The sequence below is a fragment of the Bos javanicus genome, chromosome 9 (assembly GCF_032452875.1).
Source record: "Bos javanicus breed banteng chromosome 9, ARS-OSU_banteng_1.0, whole genome shotgun sequence".
Classification (NCBI taxonomy): Eukaryota; Metazoa; Chordata; class Mammalia; order Artiodactyla; family Bovidae; genus Bos; species Bos javanicus.
In genome coordinates, this window is record NC_083876.1 from 39517650 (window position 1) to 39542212 (window position 24563).

At 40.1% G+C, this 24563-nt stretch overlaps 1 protein-coding gene across 2 annotated transcripts in view; it reads left to right on the forward strand.

Moving 5' to 3' along the window:
* The first annotated feature begins 5368 nt into the window (after positions 1 to 5368).
* CDK19 (cyclin dependent kinase 19) overlaps positions 5369 to 24563 on the forward strand; it is a 170452-nt gene continuing 151257 nt past the window's right edge. The window contains exon 1 of one of the 2 annotated variants that reach the window (XM_061427571.1): positions 5369 to 5778. In XM_061427571.1, coding sequence (XP_061283555.1) covers positions 5651 to 5778 — 128 coding nt within the window. In that variant the 5' untranslated portion in view covers positions 5369 to 5650. The remainder of the gene's footprint in view (positions 5779 to 24563) is intronic. The other variant, XM_061427572.1, reaches the window with a different exon arrangement.

Consider the following 24563-nt stretch of genomic DNA (forward strand, 5'->3'; position numbering starts at 1 on the left):
AATTCTTTTCTTTTTAAGCCACTCAGTTTACCGTAATTTGTTAGAAGAGTGCCAGGAAACTGACATAGGCATGAACCTCTTCCTCCACTGGATCAGCACCAGATGGGCATCCCTCTCTTGATCTGGCCTACATCCTCATTCCAGTAGGTAGAGAGGTCTGATTCCTAATCCCATTGCCTCCAATTCCTCTTCTTCAGCTTCCCTGGCACTAACTTTGTACTCAAGAGTCTAGAATCTGTTTCCCCACTAGCCTTTAAACTTGAAGCTTTATTCCCAGACTTTAAAATCAATGTTTAAGTAAACTAAATATGCCTTCCAGAAGAGTAACAGGTATTTACATAGCAGCTAATACTCTGAAACTTGACTGACTAGAGAACTGCTGCTGGTTGCGTGGAAACAGCAAAGGCAAGGAAAGCCTCTTACATATACTGAGAAAATGAACATCTCAGTGGCAGTGGCAACTATAAATTCTGTGTATTTCATAAGTCCTATGGCTCAGATGGCTTCCCTGGTGGCTCAGATGGTAAAGAATCCACCTGCAATGCAGGAGACCTGGATTTGAACCCTGGGCTGGGAAGATCCTCTGGAGAAGGAAATGGCAACCCACTCCAGTATTCCTGCCTGGAGAATCCCATGGACAGAGGAACCTGGTGGGCTACAGTCCATGGGGTTACAAAGAGTTGGACACGACTAACAACTTTCACTTTCATAAGCCCTGTGACTCTTCTATGCACTGAGAAGGGGGACCTAGTGACTGATATCAATCAAATATGAAGGAAACGAAAACAGACATGGTAACTTTAACATATAAAAGTAGAGTCAATGACAAAGAGGATGAATGTCTCAACGGGATAATTTAATCTTGATTTCGCTCAGTTGTGTCTGACTGTTTGTGACCCCATGGACTATACAGTCCATGGAATTCTCCAGGCCAGAATACTGGAGTGGGTAGCTGTTTCCTTCTCCAGGGGATCTTCCCAACCCAGGGATTGAATCCAGGTCTCCTGCATTGCAGGTAGATTCTTTACCAGCTGAGCTACCAGGAAAGCCCAATGTACACTAACAATACTTGGCAGTGCAGTCTATCCTCTATTGTCTTAGAGACCTGGGATTAAATTGTATCACTGACGGACCATACAAATTATCCTCCTGGAGCCTCAGTATTGTTATCTGTAAAATGGAGATAATGCATAACTTCCTCACAGAGTACTTGTTAAGGATTACATTAGCTAGCTTATATAAAATACCTGCTGCTGCTGCTGCTGCTAAGTTGCTTTAGTCGTGTCCAACTCTGTGCAACCCCATAGACGGCAGCCCACCAGGCTCCCCCGTCCCTGGGATTCTCCAGGCAAGAACACTGGAGTGGGTTGCCATTTCCTTCTCCAATGCATGAAAGTGAAAAGTGAAAGTGAAGTCGCTCAGTCGTGTCTGACTCTTAGCGACCCCAAGGACTTCAGCCTACCAGGCTGCTCTGTCCATGGGATTTTTCAGGCAAGAGTACTGGAGTGGGGTGCCATTGCCTTCTCCGATATAAAATACCTAGGATTCAGTAAACATTAGCTCTCATTCTCACTCTACTTACTTGCCAAAGATTGTCATTTTTTTCCTCAAGCCACCTGCCCTTACTCCCACTGATTCTTTTGTCCTCTGCACTTGATCGTGCTTCCCACATCATATAGAAATGAAAAGTACAGATCTTCCTCAGTTTACGATGGGATTATGTCCCATAAAAACCCATCGTTAAATTGAAAATAAAATGAATTTAATACACCTATCCCACTGAACATTAGAGCTCAGCCTGGCCTACCTTAAATGTGCTCAGAATATTCACATTAGGCTACAGTTGGGTGAAATCATTGAATGCAAACCCTATTTTAATAGTGTTGAATATCACCTGTAATTAATTGAATATTATACTGAAAGTGAAAAACAGGATGGCTGTAAGTGTATTGGTTTCACCTTTTTTTCCTCCACTAGCTCGTCTCCTTCAATATATGAGAAGTTCCTTCCTCTTATTAAAAACAAACTAACAACAAAACAAAACTCTGAACTTTTCTTGACTATGGTAGCTACAATCCTAGCTTTCTCTTACCTTTTTTAGCCAAGTTCCTAAATTTTTCATTTAAATTTTATTTACCTTTTGGAAAAACATTACATGAATCAAAATTCCAAAAGGTATGCAGTACAAATTCTCCCTCCTGTCTCTGATTCTCAAGCAGTTTTTCTCCCCTGATCGGTTTCTTGTGGTCCTTTTAGAGATAAGTCTTGCCTATATAAGCAAGTATATATATATATATATTTTTCTTTGTTTAAAAATGTTATCATATTAGGGACAATCTTCTAATTCTTGCTTTTTTTCCATTTAAAAATATATATTAGAGGTCTTTCCATTTAATTACCTAAACAACTGCCTCATGGTTTAGGTCTTCTGAAAAGCACATGATGCCAAGATACAATTAGACCTGTAAGAGACTTATTGGAGGAAATGCCTATGTGAGTGAGAAAGGAGGGAGCTGAAGGAGCTGTCAGGTCCCGATGATCTGCTCTTGTGAAGGAGAGCGGGAAGGAAGGAGGGTTGGGTAGGCAATGACTCAGACTGCAACACAGTTCTAAGAAAGTTTCAGATAGGCTTAAATCTGAGGAGTTTTTAAGCTAGAGTCACTTTCAGAGGAACCTGGCATCTTGCACGAATGGACCTGTCTCAGTATCCTGCTATGTTCAGTCATAGGCTAGGAGCAATTGTTGGGCACTGTGAGCTTACTGCAAATGCAGTGGTAGATTCAAAGCTTAGCAGGTGGGGCCTTCCTGCAAGGAAGAAATCAGAGAGGCACATTCATAGCTTTTACAATACTTTTAGGGCCTTATAATAATCCATTGGTGCATGTACTATAATTTATCCATTCTTCTTCTAATGAACATTTTTGTTGTTTCCCAGTCCTTTCCTTGGAGAAGGCAATGGCAACCCACTCCAGTACTCTTGCCTGGAAAATCCCATGGATGGAGGAGCCTGGTAGGCTACAGTCCAAAGGTCTCGAAGAGCCAGACACGACTGAGTGACTTCTTTCATTTTTCACTTTCATGCATTGGAGAAGGAAATGGCAACCCACTCCAGTGTTCTTGCCTGGAGAATCCCAGGGACAGGGGAGCCTGGTGGGCTGCCATCTATGCGGTTGCACAGAATTGGACACGACTGAAGCGACTTAGCAGCTTAGCAGCAGCAGTCCTTTCCTAGTAGAAACAATGCTCAATGAATAACCTTAAGGTATATCATCTTGCACACATAGGGAATTCCACAAATTGGGCTCTTGGGGAAATACACGTTGAGATGGAGATTAACATGAGATCAGTTAATTACAGAATGTTGATGAGATCAATACTTCTGGAAGGAAAAGGAAGAAAGCTGGATGGGGGAGACTGACAAATTGGTCTAGGATGCATGCTCAGTGACGGCCTGAGTCAACCCAACTTGGCTTAAGAGTCTTCAATGGCTTTCGACTGCCTATAGAATGAGGAAATCTAAAGTGTCCACTTACTATATATAACTCTTCATAATCTGAACTTTTGTTTATCTCTCCAGTCATTTCTTAACCAACCCCTTTTCCTGCCTTAATTAATCTGTAATGTTCAAGCTAGTTGCATTGAATATATTAGGTTCTCTCATGATACATGCACATGCCATTTTGCGAGAAAAAATTCTCTGTTCTTTACTTCTCCACTTGTTCTCCACATAAGATTCTTCAAATTTTGGCGAAAAAGCTACCTCCTTCATGACGCCTACCCTAACCCCTCCGGAAGTCCTCCTATTCTATTGCTCTTTGTAGCCACACAGTTTGTTTTTAATTTGCTTGCATGTTTATTACTTCAATACGTTTTAATCCCTAATGAAAAAGACCAGTTTTCAATCTGGTATCTCCAGCACTTATGCCGGGAAACAACAGAAACTCAGATACTTCATGATTTACATCAAGATCTGAGGAAGTTTCCCAGGAAACTTTGTAATAAATAAACGGTCCTCTTTCCTCCTCCCTCCAGGTTTCCAGGTTTCCTCCAAAACCTAGCAGGCAGGTCACTATTAACTTTCCTTGCCACTTCAGGTGGAATTGGCTATTTCCTCCTCTGCTGCTGCGGCTGCTAAGTCGCTTCAGTTGTGTCCGACCCTGTGTGACCCCATAGACGGCAGCACACCAGGCTCCCTCATCCCTGGGATTCTCTAGGCAAGAATACTGGAGTGGGTTGCCATTCCTTCTCCAATGCATGAAAGTGAAAAGTGAAAGTGAAGTCGCTCAGTACCAGGCCCCTCAGTCCATGGGATTTTCCAGGCAAGAGTACTGGAGTGGGGTGCCATTGCCTTCTCCTCTATGTAAGTCCTATTCTAGCACTAACCCAGGTTTAAGATTGTATCACAAGCATCTGATACATTTTATGCACGAGACTTTCTTGAACATTCTAGGAAAACGTCACTATTATGCAAAAATCACACAAAACCAAAAACCCCTCAACAGTCCAATCCAAATGATTGTTTTCAAACGCTTCATCCCGCAGATACTTTTATTGTCCTTAGACAGATGGCCAAAACCTTGGCTACATATGCTATGAAGAGACCATGATTAGAATGCTAAGAAAACGAAGACTTGCTGCTGGGGCGCGAAAGTTCTCTAGCTGATGACTAGGAGGAAACCGCTGAATGTTCAGCTTTTGAAATACGGTTTTTGCATAGCAAAGAAAAAAGATTAACCTATCAGGAAGAACCGAGCACATCCAATTACCAATCAAGAGCCGGAAAGAAGCCAAAGCCAGGGGATACCCACGTATCAACGAGAACGTCATTCTCTCTTCTTCGCCAATGAGCAGTCGGATGGGGCGGGGCAAGAGGCGGGCCAATGGCCATAAAAAACAAACAACAGTCTTCAGTACAACTACCCTAACCCCAGTCCTTGCCTAGCAAACCTCTGGAGCAAACTCCTGGGCAAGGCGCTTGTTAAATACTTTCCACTCTCCTTCTCGCCCGGGGACAGTTTTAATAGAATACTTTCCTTACATCAGAACAAGGGCCTTCTTTCCACCAGCTCCCACAGATTCGCAGAAACCACACTTCAACTTTGCGCTTTCTACCTTCTCAGGAACTGGCAGTCCAGCGCTACCTGAGGTGGGGGGCGACCTTAGTGCGCAGGCGTACATGCCTCCTGGAGGCGGGGCTATAGCGACCCATGTCAGCATGGGAGTTGTATTTCTTTCGGCCGCAAAACTCAATTATCTCGGAGGCAAAAGGAACTACATTTCCCGGGAGTCTCCGTGACTGCGGGGCGGGCGGGCTGATTCGTTAATGAGCTCGAGGAAGCCGCGGAGCGGCCCACCAGGTTCCAAAACAAGGAAATGAAGGGGGGAGGCGGGACTGGGGGTGCCTGCGGGAGCTGCCGCCGCCGCCGCCGCCGCCGCGGAGGAGGAGGAGGCGGAGGAGGTGGCTGCAGCGGCCGCCGAGAAGTCCCTTGCTGAAGGCAAATCGCAGGGCGGCGGGCGGCGCGCGCGCGCGCGCGCCCGAGAGGTGGCTGTTGGAGAAGTGGAGCGGCGGTCGCGGGGGGAGGAGGAGGAGGAGGAGGGACTGAGCGGCGGCGGCCCCCGCGTCCCGGTGCCTCTATGGGGAAAGCAGACAATGGATTATGATTTCAAGGCGAAGCTGGCGGCGGAGCGGGAGCGGGTGGAGGATTTGTTTGAGTACGAAGGGTGCAAAGTGGGACGCGGCACCTACGGGCACGTCTACAAGGCGAGGCGAAAAGATGGGTAAGAGCAGGGGCGGGGGGAGAAGGCTTGCTCGGGTCCTCGCCCAGCCCGCGACCTCGCGGGATGGGTGGGTCGAAGCCCAGTCGGGCCGTGCCCGGGCTGGGGGCGAGGCGGAGGTGGTCTCGGGGCTGCGTCCCGGGGCAGACTCTCAGGGACGCGGGTTCTGCCAGACCCCAGCGTCGCGCCCGTCGAACTCCCGCGGCGCAGCGTGGTTGGGGGGCGTAGGTCTGGTCCCGAAGGGCGCTCTTCGCGTGCCAGGAGCTGGCGGCGGGAGTCGAGTTGGGACCTCGGTTGGAGGTGGAGTTTGGGGCGGGGGGGATGTCTGGTCTCCAGGGGAGACGCGGAGGGCTGGGAGAGCTCCGCCGAGGAGTTGCCGCTCCGGCCCTGGGCTGCTGGTGACGGTCGTGGTGGAACTTCCAATCGGCTGAGCGCCTCCCGGGGGCGGCGGTTTGAAACCTCGCGGAGGAGTCTGTCGGGCCGCCCAGAGCGCCTGGGTCCTCGCCAGCCTCATCAGTGTGAGCCGTTGGGCACCTTGGCCCTGGGGGCTAGCCAGCCCGCTGGTCCCTCGGCGCGGTCCCTTCTGTCCCTGTCGTGTGCCTGGCGGCCACTTCTTCACGCCGCTTCGCCCGGCTGCGAGTTCTCTTTCTCCCATTCTCAATTTCCAGTTCCGCGCCTTCCCCTCGAATGTAGGACCTTCTGAGAGAGGAACCGCGTTTTACTGGCAGAACTTCCGAGTTGGTTCTTGTACCTCATTTCGCCGCACCTTGGGTATTCTTACGTACTCCACTGCATCCTCTGCCAGAAGACTGCGTGCTGAGGTTTATCGGGCACCTAGATTATCCAGAACGGAATTCGAGTGACACAGTGCTGGGCCTGAATCTTTGTTTTCGTGGCCTGAGATAATTTTAGGGACCCCTTAGTAAGCTCTTACTGATTGTTCTCTTAGGAGAAGAGCTGGACGTTGTATTGAAAAACGCCTGTCCTTAGTCCTGGAGGGCACGAGGCTCGTGCTCCATGACAGGTGGAACCAGTTCCCTGCCTGAGAAGCGTGGGTTAAGTCAGTCATCACCTGAGAGCCCATCCTGGCAGGAATTCCCCTTCCCCAGAGTTAGGGAGCCCAGGAACATCTGCCTATCCCGCTTAAACTTTAAAGACGGTCAAACTATGTGGAAGAGAGTTTTTAGGATCGTAGCGAAACATTTCTGAATGAACTGATTATCAACCATAACGACGATGGAAAGATCTGAAGTCCTACTTATCGTTCTGCGCACGCTTTTGTAATTGACATGGCTGATCGATGGACTCAAGGATCAAAGTAGTAGTAGTATGTGGGTGTGGGTGTGCGCGCTTGCTTACTTGCTGATTTCATACGGGGAAGGAGCAAGCACAGCTTTATAAACTTTTATCATGAAGGATGGTGAAAACTACAAGGTACTTTGCAAGCGTAAAGGATTGTTATTATTGCAAATAACTTTTTTCTCTTGTTATAGCTGAATGGGCCCCAGAGTATTTAGTTGTTTGTAAACTTTTCTCATAATTCCTTTAGTTAATTGCCAGGTGTCCTTGAATTAATATCTTGGAGTGCGAAATACTATAATTGTATTTTGTTTTTTGGAATATTTATGCTGCTTGTTATACTGGTGTTCCTGTGGGAGTCTTAGCAGATATATTTGGGGAAAGAACATCTAGCTTTTCTGTTTGGACGATAGTGTTACAAGACAAATCAGAGGTGGTGTTTTTCATATTCCTCATGCTAACTTCTAATATATTTGAACTGGAATTTTTAAAATGTATTTTAATTTTGTTGTTAAAAAAGATTAAAAAAATTTTTAAGCAGGCAACTTTTGAAAAAAGTTAAAATTCTGCTTCTGAATTGTATTTGAATAGCACAGGCTACAACACCGAATAGATTATTTAATTCCTGCTTCTATTCTTTTTGAATATTTTCCCCTCTAATAAAATTTTTGATTTGAATACACTTCCTTCTTGAGTGATATTTGATTAGAATTAATAAAGCCTCTTTGGTAGAGTAAGATCAGTTGGTGTGTCTTCAAAGTATTATACTTAAAACTGTTAGGATCTGAAAGCATTAGTTTAAATAAAAATTACATGTAAGAAAAATCAATATAAAGACTTTTTTCTTAGACAAAGAGTCTAGTTGAAATTTGAGGCTTTATAGTGAACACCCACATCTCTTGTGGCTTGGTAGCAAGATTAGTTCTGTGTTCACTGATACCAGCTGATTTGAAAGAACAGAAAGTTTTTAGTGATGACTCTAAACTGATACAGATTTGCATCCTAAAGCATTTTACACTCTGATCATGGTAAATTACAGTGTAGCTCTTTCCAGAACTTATTTTGGTTAACTCAGAAGTATAATGCTATTTTAGGGAGCAAGAGAGAAATCACATGAGTACCTTAAAGAGGAACTATTCTGGTGTATATAATGTAGCATATAGGCAAAAAATTGTTCAGGTCTCTAGAAGAAACACTAGAAGAAGTAACATTCATTAGAAAAGCTTCTGGTTATAGTTCAATAGTAGAGTTTACAAAACCATAGAATGTTATTTCCTTTGAAACATGACTTTAACTTAGGCCCTGTTAATTATGCTACATAAATTTTTAACAGAATGGAGATGCAAGATTTACAACTGGGTTTTTCACGTTTAATAAAAATGAGATTTGTTTCATCTTTTTGTTCTGAAGGAAGGGGATTTTTTTTGACTCTTCGACTCAACTTTTTTTTTTTTAATCAGTCATAAAAGTTATTCTTGAAGAGAAACTAGACTATTTCTAGACTTTATGAGCAAGAATTTGTAGTACAGTTTTTTTTTCAACATTAAGAAAAACTCATAACAGTATGGTTACAAATCTCAAGACCACATTTATCACATTTGAAACACTTCTTGTTTTCTTTGATAAAGGAATATTGTTAAAAATGTTCTTTTGTAAGAGATTCAGGCAAATACAGTTCCATACTAGCGTTATGTCTGAAAACTGTTATACCCAACAATAATACCATTCAACTTTGCAGACATTCATTTAGCTCTTTGAAACCACTCCAATAAAAGAATGCTCCTTTTTGGGGATATTTTGAAATACAGTAATTGAAAGTGAAATGGCTGACAGAGCCATCTTACAGAGTTTCAGTTTTGCCTAAGGGTTTCAGATGAGAAGTAGTTGGTAACTACATGTCTTAATGTCTGTCATGAAATCCTTCACAATAAATGTAATCAGTCCATGTAGATACATTTAGGTAAATGATAGGTACAATAGTGTCTGCCTATTTTTGATGGGTTTTTCACATTAGTTTGTAGTTAATATAGGGGATAGTATTTGCGTTTTTGGAGACCTCCCAAAGATTTAAGATACGTTATTAACGATCATAATATTTTAGAACTTTCAAAGGTTTTAGGTAATCTAGTCTAATTTCTTTTTACAAATGAGAAAACCAAAGTTTTAAGAGATTGTCATGCCCATAGTTTTGGCAAAGACAAGCCTATATTCTGGTTTCTTGAATCTGAGTTCCTGCATTTTCTAATATGTTTTCCCTCCTAATACCTTGGGAGAAAAAGTGAAGAAGACCATATTGCTTCCAGTTTTGACTATCTTTTTGTGTAAACTTTCCATGCAAAAGATAGTACATCTATATTGAAAAAATATGGACAAGGGAAAGTGTCCCATATGAGGGGCATTTTAAAAAAGTAGACGTTCAGGCCAGTAGATGCTGCCTCATGTAGTTGCTTCTCTTCATCTGGTTTCTCTTCATCTTCACTATCATCGGCTTTGACCATCATCTCTGATTTGCACGATAGCCGAACTGGTCTCTGCCATTAGTCTTTTCTCACTGTAGTCCTAGATCCAAGTTGCTGCCAGTGTTACTTTCCTACGAGATAAAATCAATCATGTCGTATCTCTTCTTGGAAAACTGTACATTCTCTGTGGCTCATCTGGTTCCATCAGATCTTAATTCCCTAGTTTGGCATGTAAAAACCGTTTGCATTTGGATCCTAAAGTCTTTAGTCTTTACAGCCTTTATGCCTGCCACCACCTCCCTCCTCTTTCAGTGTGTTCAAGCCATATGCTTCTGTAGCATTCAACTGCTCATATTTTTCTAGGATTTGCTAAGTCCTTTTCATGTCTCATTTTGTTTTTTCTATACTCAAGCCAAAATGGTGTTGCTCTGTGATTTCTCTCTTCTCTTTCCCCCTCACACAAACCTGGGAAACTCCTGCTCACAGTTCAATACCCAATTCAAATAGCTTTTCTTTAGAAGTCTTCCTTAGTCACCCAGTGTACTCATCTGTGTTTCTGCCCCTCTTGTTCTTGTATGTATAATATCACTGTGATATTAATCTGTTCTGTAAACTATTAGGTACAAATGGGTCATTGTCATCCTCCTGTCCCCACCTTGCATAGGGTAGAGCATGTAAGAACGCTCAAAAATTGCATTAAAATTTAAAAAATGCCCTAAATTGGAAAAAATATATATTTTTTTCTTTTCAGGTAAACATACTTAACCTATGTTTTCAGTATTTGTTTTGAAAGCCTGAAATATAGTGATATTACATGAGATAAGCAGTTCAATGTAAATATTTCTATAGCATTAACTAGGTCCAGTGTAATTTTTTTCTCAAAGAAATTATATACTGTTTTTCAAGATAGTCCAAACATTTCTTTTAATAGATTGATAAGTAATGTGGGTAATTTTTGAATTATTGAACATTTTTCCCCCTCTTAGGCCACCTCTTCTAAAATTGCTAACTGTAGGAATCTGTCTTCTGTGCTTTTACTATCGGTTTTATAGAGAAGCTTAGAAAATGTCAGCATTCAGACATTTTAGGAAATTTTTTGATATGGATTCATGTTAAAAAATTAAGTACCTTTAGCACTTAGCAAATAAGGTGACCACGAGCTTGTTTAATTGGTTCTTCATTTGTGTACTTCAGGCCTTCAAAACTTTGTTTTTGAGGCCCAGAGGGAATACTCTTTTCAATGAAATTTGATTGTCCAGAGCAGTGGTTGACAAACTTTTCCTCTAAAGAGGCAGAAACTAAATATTTAGGTTTTGTGGACCAGACCATCTATGTCAAAATTACTTGAATCTAACATTGTAGTGCCAAAGTATCCACAGACAATGTATAAATGAACACAAATTAAAATGTCTGTGTTCCAGTAGGAAAAAAACCAGGTAGTGGGCTGTATTTGGCCCACAGGCTATAATTTGGCACCCCTTAGTCTAGAACAGTGATGTCCAATAGGATTTTCTGCAGTGATGAAAATGCATCTGTGCTGTCCAGTAAGGCAGCCGCTAGCCACACGTGGCTCAAGAAAGGTGGTTAGTGTGACCAAGAGACTGGCCAGTAGCAATGATACTGGACTTAGCAGGAAAAAAACTTGAGTTTTTTTTTTTTTTTTTTGAGCAGGTGGCTTAGCAACAGTTCTTAAATCCATGAAGTGACCTTTCTATGAAAATGAGTGACAGTGTGAACAAATGAAATCAGAAGGTTTGGGTCTTTTCTTTCAAGATAGTAGAAGAAAATTTGAGGCTGAAATAATTTGATAAAGCAAACAAGTACTTGAACTGAAAAGCTTTCAATTTATGAGTGGAATCAAGGATAGTTGATTACTTTTAAAAAAAGTGTTTCATTAAAAAAAGTGTATGTATTTAGTAGTAAATGCACACGCATAAAAAAGATTATACAATCTGGTTGCCACCCTTTATATTTTACCAAATCGCTGTAATTTGTGTACGTTCGATGAGTTTGTTCCAAGCCAAAAAAAATAACGTTTGCACGATGTATTGAAAGTTTTCCTTTTCCCTTTCTCAAGGCAGCCATTCTTGGTTTTCCTTTTTAGAGAAATTTTCTTGGGAGTATGTGTGTTTAATAAGTTGTAGTGTGCTTTAAGTGGGATTTCCAGGTGGTTCAGTGGATATCAGTATGGATGAATTAAGAATTTTTAGTTTTGTATACTGTATTTTGAACTGGATATGCTGGATCAAAAATTAATATGTGATGTTAAATTATATTTGTTTTTTTCAGAATTCTCAAGTAGTGTAGTGAAAGTTGGACGTCAATATAGAAAGCTTGAAGGGAATATATTACAATTTGGAATTTTCTTGGTGGTAAATGTCTAAGAGTATTTGACTAATGTGTTTTTAAAGATCCACTTATTTCTTTACTTGTGATACTGTGAGTATATAGTTTTGTGCAGCGTTGGATTCCAAAATAAAGGTACACAGTCTTTGCTTTTTTCAAAGAGCATTATAACATTTTGAATTACCAACGTGAGTATTTCTTTAAAAACAGGTAGTTTTTAAGGTCTAGAACCATAAAGAGGTAGCTGAGAGAACTATTTAAAGATTTTTGTCCATTTATAAATAGCAGATAGTCCAACACTTCCTGTAATAGCCATTTTGAGCATGCATTGTGCAGGATAAAAGAGAGTCTCCAGAGAGAGGACAGGATGTAATTCAAGATACAAGTGTGGAGCAGTAGTTTTTTATTGAGGGTTTAGTTCTTATACAGAAGTGGGTAATGGATCAAAGAGAAATAAAAACCTGTAAAGTTCTCAAACAATTTATGTCTCTATAAAATATCTTTAATTTCTAATAGAATAAGTCTTTCTAAGGGAAAAATATACCCTCCTTTATAGAAGTTTGAAACTTATGTATTTTCAATTTAAAGAGATTATTTCAGTGAGACTTTGGTAACTGATCAGTTACTAATATGAATATGATTAGGATATGGATTTAATTACCATGTAGGCCAGCTAATTTTGTTGTGTTCTGTGACCATAGACCAAAGTCCTGTCATGGCAAACTATTTTACAGCTATTTATAGATATTTACATTTGAACAGAAAGGTAAGTCTGTGGCTGCTGGAAAAATGAGGTAAAACTTTCCTCATAGAGGGGTTAGTTGTATCTTTCTGTAGAAAAGTAATTTTTTGTTATGATTGTTAAATAAATTCACTTGGTAAAAAACCTAAGCAGTTTGAGGCACCAACTGTGTTGCTTTTTACAAAAGTTAGTTTCCTTTTTCCGCTTTCCCTTTTACAATTATATTTGCATATTAAGAGTCTTAGACACTGAGCGAGTCCTATTGTTTTGGATTATAGTGCAAATTAAAAAAATCTTTTTGACTTTCTTTTCTTCTGCATATATGTAATTTGAGCTTGTGTAACTTAGAAAACCAGAGTTCTATTAAGTTATTAATATTAAGTTCTATTAAGTAATTTCTCAGCAGTCTTTTCATATTTATAGTATGTTTTTATCAAAGTAGAAATATTTTTTTTGTGCTATTAAAATTTATCAAGTAATAATTGCAGACGAGTGAAAAACAACTCCCAACAATTTATTGCTATGTAAAATGAAGACTAAAAGCCTCCTTCTTACTGTCTACTCCCAGCCCCCTTGACTTCTCAGAGATAACCTGTATTAACTGTTTCTGTTTTAAGTTTTGCTGATGCTTCCCATTATAACTCTAAGAAACGTATGTATAATTCTGTCTTGATTTATCCATTTTAGGCAGTGTCTGTTGACTTTCCTAGAAAAGCTGGGCAATTTTGTGAGATTTCACTATCTCATCTTTTCTCTTTTTCCATCTCAAGCTTCAAATTTATTACCTTTGTTGTTTAAAGATTTTTGTGAGTTCTTTTATGACTTTGAAGTGTAAACTTAGATGTCTTTAATTTTTTAGTTTGTCAACTTACATGTTATCTGTGATCTTCCTGATATGAATGTTAAGGAAGGTAACAAAATTTTTTCCTGCTCTTTTCCTCAGAGTCCTGGATTTTTAAAGTATAATTTTTATAACTATAAGTTATGAAGTTTTTAAGTTTTATAATTTTTATAACTTCCTAGTTGATCCACTGCTTTTTGTCAATAGGTTGATTTTTTAAAAGTGAACTCTGGAAACCACTCAACAGCTTTAAAATATTATGATTATGGAATTTATTGCTGAATTAATTAGCATACTGAGACCCATAGGGAGGGAAATGTGGACTTGTGTACCAAATAAGTGCTGCTTGCAACAATCTTCCAAGTATCAATGCCCAGTGGATCTTCTTCTTTTGCCCTTTCTTCAAGTCTTTTGGGTTGTACTCAGCTAGCAGTTTTTCTTTATATCCTGTGGTTGGTTTTTCCTGGATTGTCTTTTGTTGTTGTTGGTTAGCTGAAGATATCTTTTTAATTAGCTTTTTCATATAGGATGTGCAGATTTTTGAGTTCTTGCATATCAGATAATGTTTTTTTGTCCTCATACTTTATTGATTGTTGGGCTGAATATAGAATTCTATATTAAGAAAATTTCTTTTTCTTAGAACCCCAAACTAAGCTTCATGGCTTTTGGCATTTCTTGTTGCTCATGGGAAGTTTCTATATTAGAAACTTGGTTTTCTCCTCTCTCAGCGGTTTTCACTTATCCATGAAGTCTAAAGTTTCACCAGAGTCTGTCTAGAATGTGTAGATCTTTTTTTTCCTTTCCATTTATCTAGCTTTGTTTCTTGTGTCTTTTACAGATTATTTTTTGAATAGATGATCTATGAACATAGTTGAACTTCAGAAGTTAAAAAGTGGTATACGGTGGCTTTAGTTTCATCTTGCTACCTTCACTCCTTCATTGCCATTTTCCAATCCTGCTAGTTTCTTAAGGATCTTTTAAGTGGGCCTTTCTTTTCTTAGGTTTAGGGCAATTTTTATTTCCTGTTATTTAGTTCTTCTCCTTCTGTTTCCACTTTTGTTCTGTTCTTCAGATATGTTTATTAAGAAATATTGACCTTTTATGCTCTATCTTCCCTGTCTCTTAAATTCATTCTCAAAATTTTCAACTCCTTCTCTCTATAAGACATTTGAGAAGATTTATTTTATTTAATCTTCTACATTACCAATTTGGTCCTCAGTTGGGGTTGCTATTCTTTTGTAAAAATTTTTATTTATTTATTTTTTGGCTGCACTGGGTCTTCATTGCTGCGTGGGCTTTCTCTAGTTGTGGTGAGTGGCGGCTACTTTCTAGGTGCACTGCTCGAGCTTCTCGTTGTGGTGGTTTCTGTTGTGGAGCTCAGGCTCCGTGTGCGAGGGCTCAGTAGGGATCTCTGAAAGGCGAAAGGGACCAGTAGAAAGGTCAGTTAGCAAAGACTGACACTTTTTTTGGCCTCGCCACATGGCTTGTGAAATCTTAGTTCCCTGACCAGGGATTAAACCTGGGTCCTCAACAGAGAAAGCATGGAGTCCTAACCACTGAACAGCCAAATAATTCCCAAGAGGACCACTTTGAAGTCATGTGGTAGTAATTTCTCAATAACATTCATCTCTGCATGTGTTCATCCACCAATCTGTTCTCTATCCAAGTTTCCATCTGTCCAGTCTTCATCTACCTATCTTTTAGCCATCTGTCCATTATCTCTTTTCACCTGTTTTCTACTTTTCTGGCTTTCCATTCATTTATCCATCCTTTACTGTTTATTGTTTGATTCCTTTCTATGAGCCAAGTATAATGCCATAGGTAATGAGGATACAAGAGTAAATGACATGTAATCTCTGCTACAAAGACTGAAACTGGATATATTCACAGTAATTTACTAATAGTTGATTGTTGGAATGAAATTTGGGTTGAGAGGAAGACATTTGAAAAGAGATGTGAGAGATGAGGGTTCAGTCCCTGGGTCGGGAAGATTCCCTGTTGGAGGGCATGGCAACCCACCCCAGTATTCTTGCCTGGAGAATCCCATGGACAGAGTAGCCTGGCAAGCTACAGTCAGTGGGGTCACAAGGAGTTGGACACGACTAAAGCAACTTAGCACACTGGGGAGAGAGCAAATTAGCCATGATGGCATGGTCAGGCTCTCTTGCCCCACTGCCTCTTGCTCTTGCCCCACGTTTTGTAAATGACTGTGTAACAGCTGAGATCCTTTACAGCACTGTGCATGCGTGTCTTGAGGTACTTGCTTGGTCACAGGCTACTTTGTGCTGTATACATACATGAGCTCCACCTAGAAAGCGGCGGCATTACTGCTGTGTCACAGCTGTGTCTGTTGGGTCAGCCACGAGAGGAGAGAATATAGCGTGTCTAGTGCTATGGCTGCTGTGTCAGCCAGGAGAGAGGTTGTGTCGTGTTAGGTTATGCTACGGTTGCTGCATCTGCCAGAAGAGAAAAACTTGTCTGCGGTTCCTACAGCTCGTCGAGTCTTCTTCCAGCCTCTTAGTTCGAGCCTTGCCTACCCTGGGTTCAGCAAACAGTGTGCACAGTGAGACACAGCAAGGCAGTTGGTGTCATGAACAGGATGAAGAGCGATACACATACATACTCTTAGATTATTTGAAAAATATCTATGTATGTTTATTTTACTATGTATATACTATCTATTCTAAAGAATAAAACATTTAAGAAATAGAGTGTATATAACTTTTATTATTGGAAAAAGGCAAGTATCTTTTAAAAACAAAGCAGGTTTTATTTTCTTATAAAAGTCAACATGTTAACAGAAACCCCGTATGTGTTCATTAAAGAACAGTTGAGGGGGGATACATTAGAAGTTTGGTATTAATATATACACGCTGCTGCTGCTGTCGCTTCAGTCATGTTCGACTCTGTGCAACCCCATAGATGGCAGCCCACCAGGCTCCCCCGTCCCTGGGATTCTCCAGGCAAGAACACTGGAGTGGGTCGCCATTTCCTTCTCCAGTGCATGAAAGTGAAAAGTGAAAGTGAAGTCGCTCAGTCGTGTCCGACTCTTTACGACCCCATGGACTGTAGCCTACCAGGCTCCTCCGTTCATGGGATTTTCCAGGCAAGAGTACTGGAGTGGGGTGCCATTGCCTTCTCCGAATATATACAGGCTACTATATATATAAAATAGATAACTGACAGATATCTACTGTATAGAACAGGGAATCATATTGAGAAACTGATAATAATCTATAATGGAAAGGAATCCAAAAAATAAAAAATATAAATCACTTTGCTGTTCACCTGAAACATTGTAAATTAACTATATTTTCATTTATTTGTTTATTTTTGGCTGCACTGGGTTTTTGACGCTGTGTGAGCTTTTCTCTAGTTGCAACACACTGGGACTGCTCTCGAGTTGTGGTGCATGGGCTTCTCTTGCTGCAGAACTCAGGCTCTAGATGCATGGGTTAGTAGTTGTGGCTCACAGGCTCTAGAGCACAGGCTTGGTAGTTACAGTATGGGCTTAGCTGCCCCATGGCATGTGGAATCTTCCCCAACCAGGTGTACAGGTAATGTAGATATACAGCCAAGTGATTCAGTAATACATATGTGCTTAGTCAGTCAGTCGTGTCCAACTCTTTGCAATACCATGGACTGTAGCCCGCCAGGCTCCTCTGTCCATGGGATTTTTCAGGCAAGAATACTGGAGTGGGTTGCCATGTCCTCCTCCTGGGGATCTTCCCTAGCCAGGGATTGAACCTGCATTTTCTGTGTCTCCTGCATTGCAGATGGATCCTTTACCCACTAGGCCATTAGCAGAGCCCCTCATTTATACATATATTCATTTTTAAGATTATTTTCTCATATAGATTATCACAGGATATTGGGTGAAGTTCCTTGTACTGTACAGTAGGTCCTTGTTGGTATTTGTCTTGTATATAGTAGTATGTTGGAGAGGGAAATGGCAACCCACTCACTCCAGTATTCTTGCCTGGAGAATCCCATGGACAGAAGTGCCTGGCGGGCTCCAGTCCATGGGGTTGCAAAGAGTCAGACATGACTGAAGCAACTTAGCATGCATGCATGCATAGTAGTGTGTATGTGTTCATCCCAAGCTCCTGATTTATCTGTCCCTCCCTATCACGTTTCCCCTTGGTAACCGTAGGTTTGTTTTCAATATCTATAAGTCTTCTTCTGTTTAGTAAATAAGTTCATTTACATTTTTTAAAAATTAGATTCTACATTTGAGTGGTATATATATTTGTCTTTCTCTGTCTGACTTCACTTAGTATGATAATTTCTAGGTCCATCCATGTTGCTTCAAGTGGCATTATTTCATTGTTTTTTATAGCTGAATAATATTACGTTGTATGTGTTACACCATATTTTCTTTATCCATTTGTCAGCCAGTGGAAACTTGGGTTGTTTCCATGACTTGGTTGTTGTAAAGAACACTGCAGTGAGCATGGCGGTACAGGATATTTCTTTGAGATAGTGATTTTGTTTCCTTTGGAGATATACCTAGAAGTGGGATTGTTGGATAATCTGGTAGTTCTGTTTTTAATTTTTAAAAAATTTATTCATTTTTGGCTGTGCTGGGTCTTTGTTGTCTAGTTCTGGCTAGCAGGGGTTACTCTCTAGTTGTGGTGCACGGGCTGCTCATTGTGGTGGCTTCTCTTGTTGCAGAGCACGGGCCCCAGGCCGTGTGGGCTTCAGTAGTTGTGGGTGCCAGGCTCTGGAGCACAGGCTTAATAGCTGTGGCCCATGGGCTTAGTTGCTCCAGGGCATGTAGGGCATCTTCCTGGATCAGGGATTGAACCCTTGTCTCCTGTATTGGCAGGCAGGTTCTTGACCACTGAGCCACCAGGGAAACCCTGTTTTTAATTTTTGGAGAAACCTTCATACTGAAATTGTTAGGTAGGTATCTCTTTGGACCTGGCGGTGCCATGAACAAATTACTAAAATACCTAGAGCACTATGAATGAAGTTGGGATCCTCTGGCTTAAGGTATGATTAATGTTTATACATATTATCCAGTTTCCTTCAAAGACTTGATTTTGGGTGGATATCTGTGTTAGTCTGTCATGTGGCTATTTAATGCTTTAGTTAGCGCTTTCTAATTATTGAACATTTAAGTTCTTTCCAGTATTTTGATAATATAAATAATAGTAATAGATGTTTCCATATATAAATCTTAGTCCATGTATCTGATTCTTTTTTTTTTTTTTAAATAGAGTCAAAAGGCGTAAGTTGTTTTAAGGCTCTTAATACATTTATCTCTTTTTTTAATAGGGAAAGAGAACAAATACGTTGAGATGTTCCAAGGACCCTCTGAAAATCTCAAAGTTAGTTGGAGGTCAAAAATGCTTCATTTAGAATTCAGTTTCAGGGAATTTGTCGAAATATCAAAGGTTTTAAACACTTGACTAAAAATGATTCAGATCATTATGAAAATTATCCATTTAACGCAAGTGACAATTAAGGATTTTCAAAGGCAAATATAGAAGACCGCATAGTTCTGAGCAAAACTTTAATATCAAGAAGAATTAGGTTTGCTAATTAATCAAAGACATGTGATAAAGATAGTATGAGACAGAGGAAATTATCTTGATAAAACACAAAATTGTTACTTTCTAGACAGATTACTTAGAAAGGAAAAACCTTCATAGTAGTTTATCAAGAGTGACCCTTAGTACAATAAAACTTTGCCTTTTTAGCAAATGAAAGAAGATTAAGTTTTCGTTTTATGTAAGTAGAGTATTGGTATTAAAACTTATTTTCAAAACTCTTAGAATTACAGTTCAGTTTTTAGCCAGTTTGATCACACAAGATTCCTGGTCTCCCTCCCTGTCTCCCTCCTCACTTCCCTCTCTCTCTCTTCAACTTCTCTGTCCATAGTTTGTCCCTTATTTTCCTCTTTCCCGTACTGAAATAGCCATCTTTACTTTAGGACATTACCTTCTTCCCTCTTAACAAAAATACATCTCCATTACTCACGTGTTTTCTTTTTGAAAACACACATCCTACTTGCCTTGCATACAGAGATATTTCTCTTATTTCTAGTCATTTTGAATTATTTATATTTTTAATTCTTAAAAATTAAGGTTTTTTAATTCTTAAAAATCTGATTTCTAGTTAAAATTAAGTAAATAGTTGTGAACTTTTACTGGCAAATTTGTGAATACATTTCATAATTTCTTAAGCATATTTCTCATATCAGTGTGGCACAAAATATGTTTAATAGAAGACCCAAATATTTTTAGTTCCTTTGTGAAAGGATGTGTTCAGCAATTAATGTTTTAGTATTTTATTTTCTTTGGGAATGATCTAGATAGTCAATAAATAGCCATCATTTAACTTATCTCAATATAACTTTAAGGTTTCAAGTAACCAAAAAAATTTTGAAAAGTATTTTTAAGTACACATACCATAAAAAAAAAGTATTTTTAAGTACACATACCATAAAGCACAATTATTGTTGGAAAGTTTACTTATAAAGCTTATCTTAGATCTGTTTTATGTCTCTTGTTCTTAACAATTATGTTTAGATTACTCATGAGACTTGCGTAAGACATTAATAGCTAACCATTATCTTAAGTTGATAGATTCTTGTTGATTCTGTAACAGAGATAGCATGAACTTGACTTTTGTTAAATCTTGGTAGAGTAGATTTTATATTTCATGTTGATAACTCTAAGATCTTGCCTATATGAATTAAACCAACAAACACACTGGCTTTAAAAAATTTATTTATTTATTTATTTTTGGCTGTGCAGGGTCTTTGCTGCTGCTCAGGCTTTTCTCTAGTTGTGGAGAGAGGAAGCTACTCTCTAGTTATACGGGCTTTTCATTGCGGTGACTTCTCTTGTTGTGGAACACAGGCTCTAGGGTGCGTGGGCTCCCGGCCTCTGGAGCACAGGCTCATTATTGCCGCGCAGGGGCTTAGTAGCTCCCAGGCATGTAGGGTCTTCCTGGATCAGGGAGCCAACCCGTGTCTCCTGCATTGGCAGGTGGGTTCTTTACTACTGAGCCAGGGAAGCCCTGGACTGGCTTTTATTTACTAAAGATTTATCCTGGATCACATGAACTTGTGAAAAAAAAATGAGTTTTTGTATTTCTGACAGTATACTTGTTTTATATAGCACTTGTTTGTTTTTAAGCCAGCTAAATCTTTTCACAGATAAATTTTAGCAATATCATCTGAAGATAAGAAAATACCCCACACATAGACATTCATAAACATTTAGACTGCAAACAGACCTTACAGTTTCTGTTCCAGCATTTTAGCTGTGAGATAGGTATGATAATGCAAAAATAGAAATTAGTAAAAGAACGGTTGGGTCCATGTTTTGTTTCTGGTAGATGGAATGAATTCAGGGTACCTACTCAGAAGCTTACACTTTTTACTAACATGGACACAGTTTTTCATTCGCCTGGTTTTCAGATAGCCTTTCATTCCTCTTTTTTTCTTTACTTTTGGTAAGAACTACCTCTTTGAAGTTTCGTTTCAAAGACAGGACCTTCAGTTTCTAGAGAAAACCAGGTAGAACATCTGTATCTCAAAAGCGCAGAGAAAGAATGAAAGTTCCTCCTAAATGGACTTTTGGTTCCTAAGGGGAATTTTAATAATAAACTACAAGCTTCCTGATGAAGGTGAAAGAAGAGAGTGAAAAAGCTGGCTTAAAGCTCAACATTCAAAAAACTAAGATGGCATCTGGTCCCTTCACTTTATGGCAAATGGATGGGGAAAGAATGGAAACAGTGACAGATTTTATTTTCTTGGGCTCCAAAATCACCGCGGATTGTGCCTGAAGCCTTGCAATTAAAAGATGCTTGCTCCTTGGAAAAAAAGCAATGACAAACCTAGACAGCATGTTAAAAAGCAGAGACATCACTTTGCTGATAAAGGTCTGTCTAGTCAAAGCAATGGTTTTTCCAGTAGTTGTGTATGGATATGAGAGTTGGACCATAAAGAAGGCTGAGCACTGAAGAATTAATGCTTTTGAACTGTGGTGTTGGGGAAGACTCTTGAGAATCTCTTGGACAGCAAGATCAAACCAGTCAATCCTAAAGGAAATCAACCTGAATATTCATTGGAAAGACAGATGTTGAAGTTGAAGCTCTTAATACTTTGGCCACCTTATGCGAAGAGCCGACTCATTTGAAAAACCTCTGATATTGGGAAAGATTGAAGGCAGGAGGAGAAGGGATGACAGAGAATGAGATGGTTGGATGGCATCACTGAGTCAATAGACATGAGTTTGAGCAAACTTCAGGAGATAGTGAAGGACAGGGAAGCCTGACATGTTGCAGTCCATGGGGTTGCAAAGAGTCAGACACTATTGAGTGATTGAACAGCAAAAGTCTTTTTAGATGAATAGGGGAGGTTTGGAGATTTGAAAAAAGATAGACTTTGAATTTCTTCTTGAGCTGCATTTTCTGTTCTTATAAAGACTCAATTTATAAGATGAGGACAGTTACTTTTTAATTCCTTGAAGAGTTAAAGAGAGAAAGAGAAGTTGCTCAGTCATGTCCGACTCTTTGCAACCCCATGGACTGTAGCCCACCAGGCTTCTCCAACCGTGGAATTTTCTAGGCAAAAGTACTGGAGTGGGTTTCCATTTCCTTCTCCAGGGGATCTTCCCGACCCAGGGATCAAACCCCGGTCTCCCGCATTGCGGGCAGATGCTTGAAGAGTTAAATTGCAACCAAAATGACTTCAAAGACCTGATCTATCCATCCGTGTGGCTTTTCAATTTGCTTCCTTTTGTCAGAGAGAAGATCTTCAACTGAGATAGCAATCAGAAGATTCCTGTGTTCTAGATCTAAGCCTGTTTGTCTTTGGAATATTTCCTACCTCTCTGGGTCCATAGTTGCGTTTCATATCAGCTTAGGGGAGAAGGCCTAAAGTAAAGTTTCTGTCAGGCTTTGAGTATCAGCTTACAGTTGGGCCAACTTCTGACCAGAGAGCTACTTAAAAAAAAAGTCCTTTCAAATGTCTTACCTGGTTTCAGTCGAGACAAACAGTAAATATTCCTGGCAGTGTTGGATAACCCCTTAGACTCGAGGCATCTCCAAAGATGGTGCAAAATACACTATCTTCTCAAGACCCTGAGTCACTCCCAAAGGTAGCCAGAAGAACGAACGAAAGACTTATACAATCCTCAGGACCCAGAAAGACATACAAGAAGGCAATAACTGTCTCTAGGAGAGGAAAGATTAATAACCAATGGGTCTGGATTTGGAAAGGAAAGGATGACATTAAATTTTACCTTTCTCAACTGGGCACTAGAAACATGTTCAGGAGAGGTGATTCTGGCAAGAATTCTCATCCTTTGCCAGCTTCTGACAATTTCCCCAGGATCACATCTGTAGGCTTCAGAGTGGATGTTAAAGTAAAGAGTGCATCTTTGATGTCTACCTGGATTTGGCAAGGTTTTTCATTAATTTTAGTTTCCCACTGGCTGTTTAAGGGAAATAACCAGAAAATCCCTCAGAGTCTTGTCAACCCTGAGAGAGGCCTAGCTGGGGGCCCTCCTTGAGGGTAAATATGGGGGTGTTTGTAAGGCCATTTATTGGGAGATTTTTGTTTATGGTCTTGTAGTCTCTTCATAGTGGAAAGATGATTCAGACAGAGGATGAATTAGTTGAATGAGTGCTCAAGTAAAGTAGGGTAGAGTGGGGTAGTAGGAGTCATGTCAGTCTTGGGGTGGTGGTTCAGTTGCTGAGTCGTGTCCCACTCTTTGTGACAGTCAGTCTTGTAGTCTTTTGTTTTAGGTGCCTCTTGTGTCTCTAATTTTTCATTAGCATTTTACAGAGAATCTTTTAATGAAGCTATTTAGAATCTTGAAGCTTTTTTGAGGCTTCTGCACGCATCCTGTTCTGTTTGCTTGCTTTGCAAGTTCTTGCTTCCAGGTGCACCTTTTAAATGGATGATCTTGTTTAGTTGGAATATCCTCCTCAATGGCCATTGTAATTCTAGGTTGTCTTTGTAAGATTTTGCCATTTTCCTAGATATCAACAGCTTCCAGGACCACAGTTCGTAGAATTAAAATAAGCAATTGTGTCAGAAGGTGGTGTCCTCAGTCCTTTGAACCTTGAGGATTCCATTTAGCTATGCTTTAGGTCTGTAGGAGCCAAATTAATACCTGACAGGAATGTGCTGCTGGGTTGGGGGTGTGTGATTGATGTTTTAAAGTGTATCTTGTTGCACAGTAATTTTCTTGAGATTGGTGGGTGAGCTGGTGTTAATCTAAGCTCTTCCATGACCAACTTATTCCAGCATGAGTCTCTTAGAGTTTGGTGGTGAGTACTGTGACAGCTTTTAAGTATCTGTCTTGTACTCATCAATGTTGTCACTTTGGCTTCTGAGGTTCCCAGTCACAGTGTATATGTTATTCCTTGACCTCATGTGCATAGTAACAGAAACTAACAGTAGCCAAGGAAATGGAACTGTGGACACCAGCAGTAACCAAAGAGATGGCATTGTGGACTTGTCAAGGGAAGGCCTTATGTGTTCCTAAGTGGAACCATTGGTAGTTGCTAATGTAGAATTTTGAAGTGAACTAGTAAATCCCAACAAATGGGCACTGTGCACTAACCAAGAGCTGGAAAGTCACATTCCAAGTGGAACTGTTTGGAAGCTCAAACTGACCCCCTCAGCTTGGACTCAAAGGATTCACAAGTACCAATGCCTTTGTTTCTCATCCCCAGAGTCGGTAAAAATCTCCTTTGGATCCCATCATTGCCACCAAAGTGTTTAAAAGCAAAATTCAACTGAATATATTTTAAAGATCTTACTGGATTTATTCAGTGATTCAAGAATTGAGCAGCATTCAGTCTTAACAGAAAGGTGTGCCAAGGGGCTATACAAAATGAAAGAGCTCTAAGTGGAAGGGACCAGGAACAAGGAAGTTATAGTAGACCAAAAGCGGATTGGTTATGGAAAGTGGAATGGTTATGGCAAGGTCACATTCCTTTAGGAGATGGCAGAGATCTTTAAGGCAGATTATCTAACTAGTGCTGATCGAGTGATTCTTGATTGGTTTAGCATTCCATTTCTGAAGGAGACCAAAACTGTAAGTCTCAGTTTATTACCATGGGACTTAGCAAA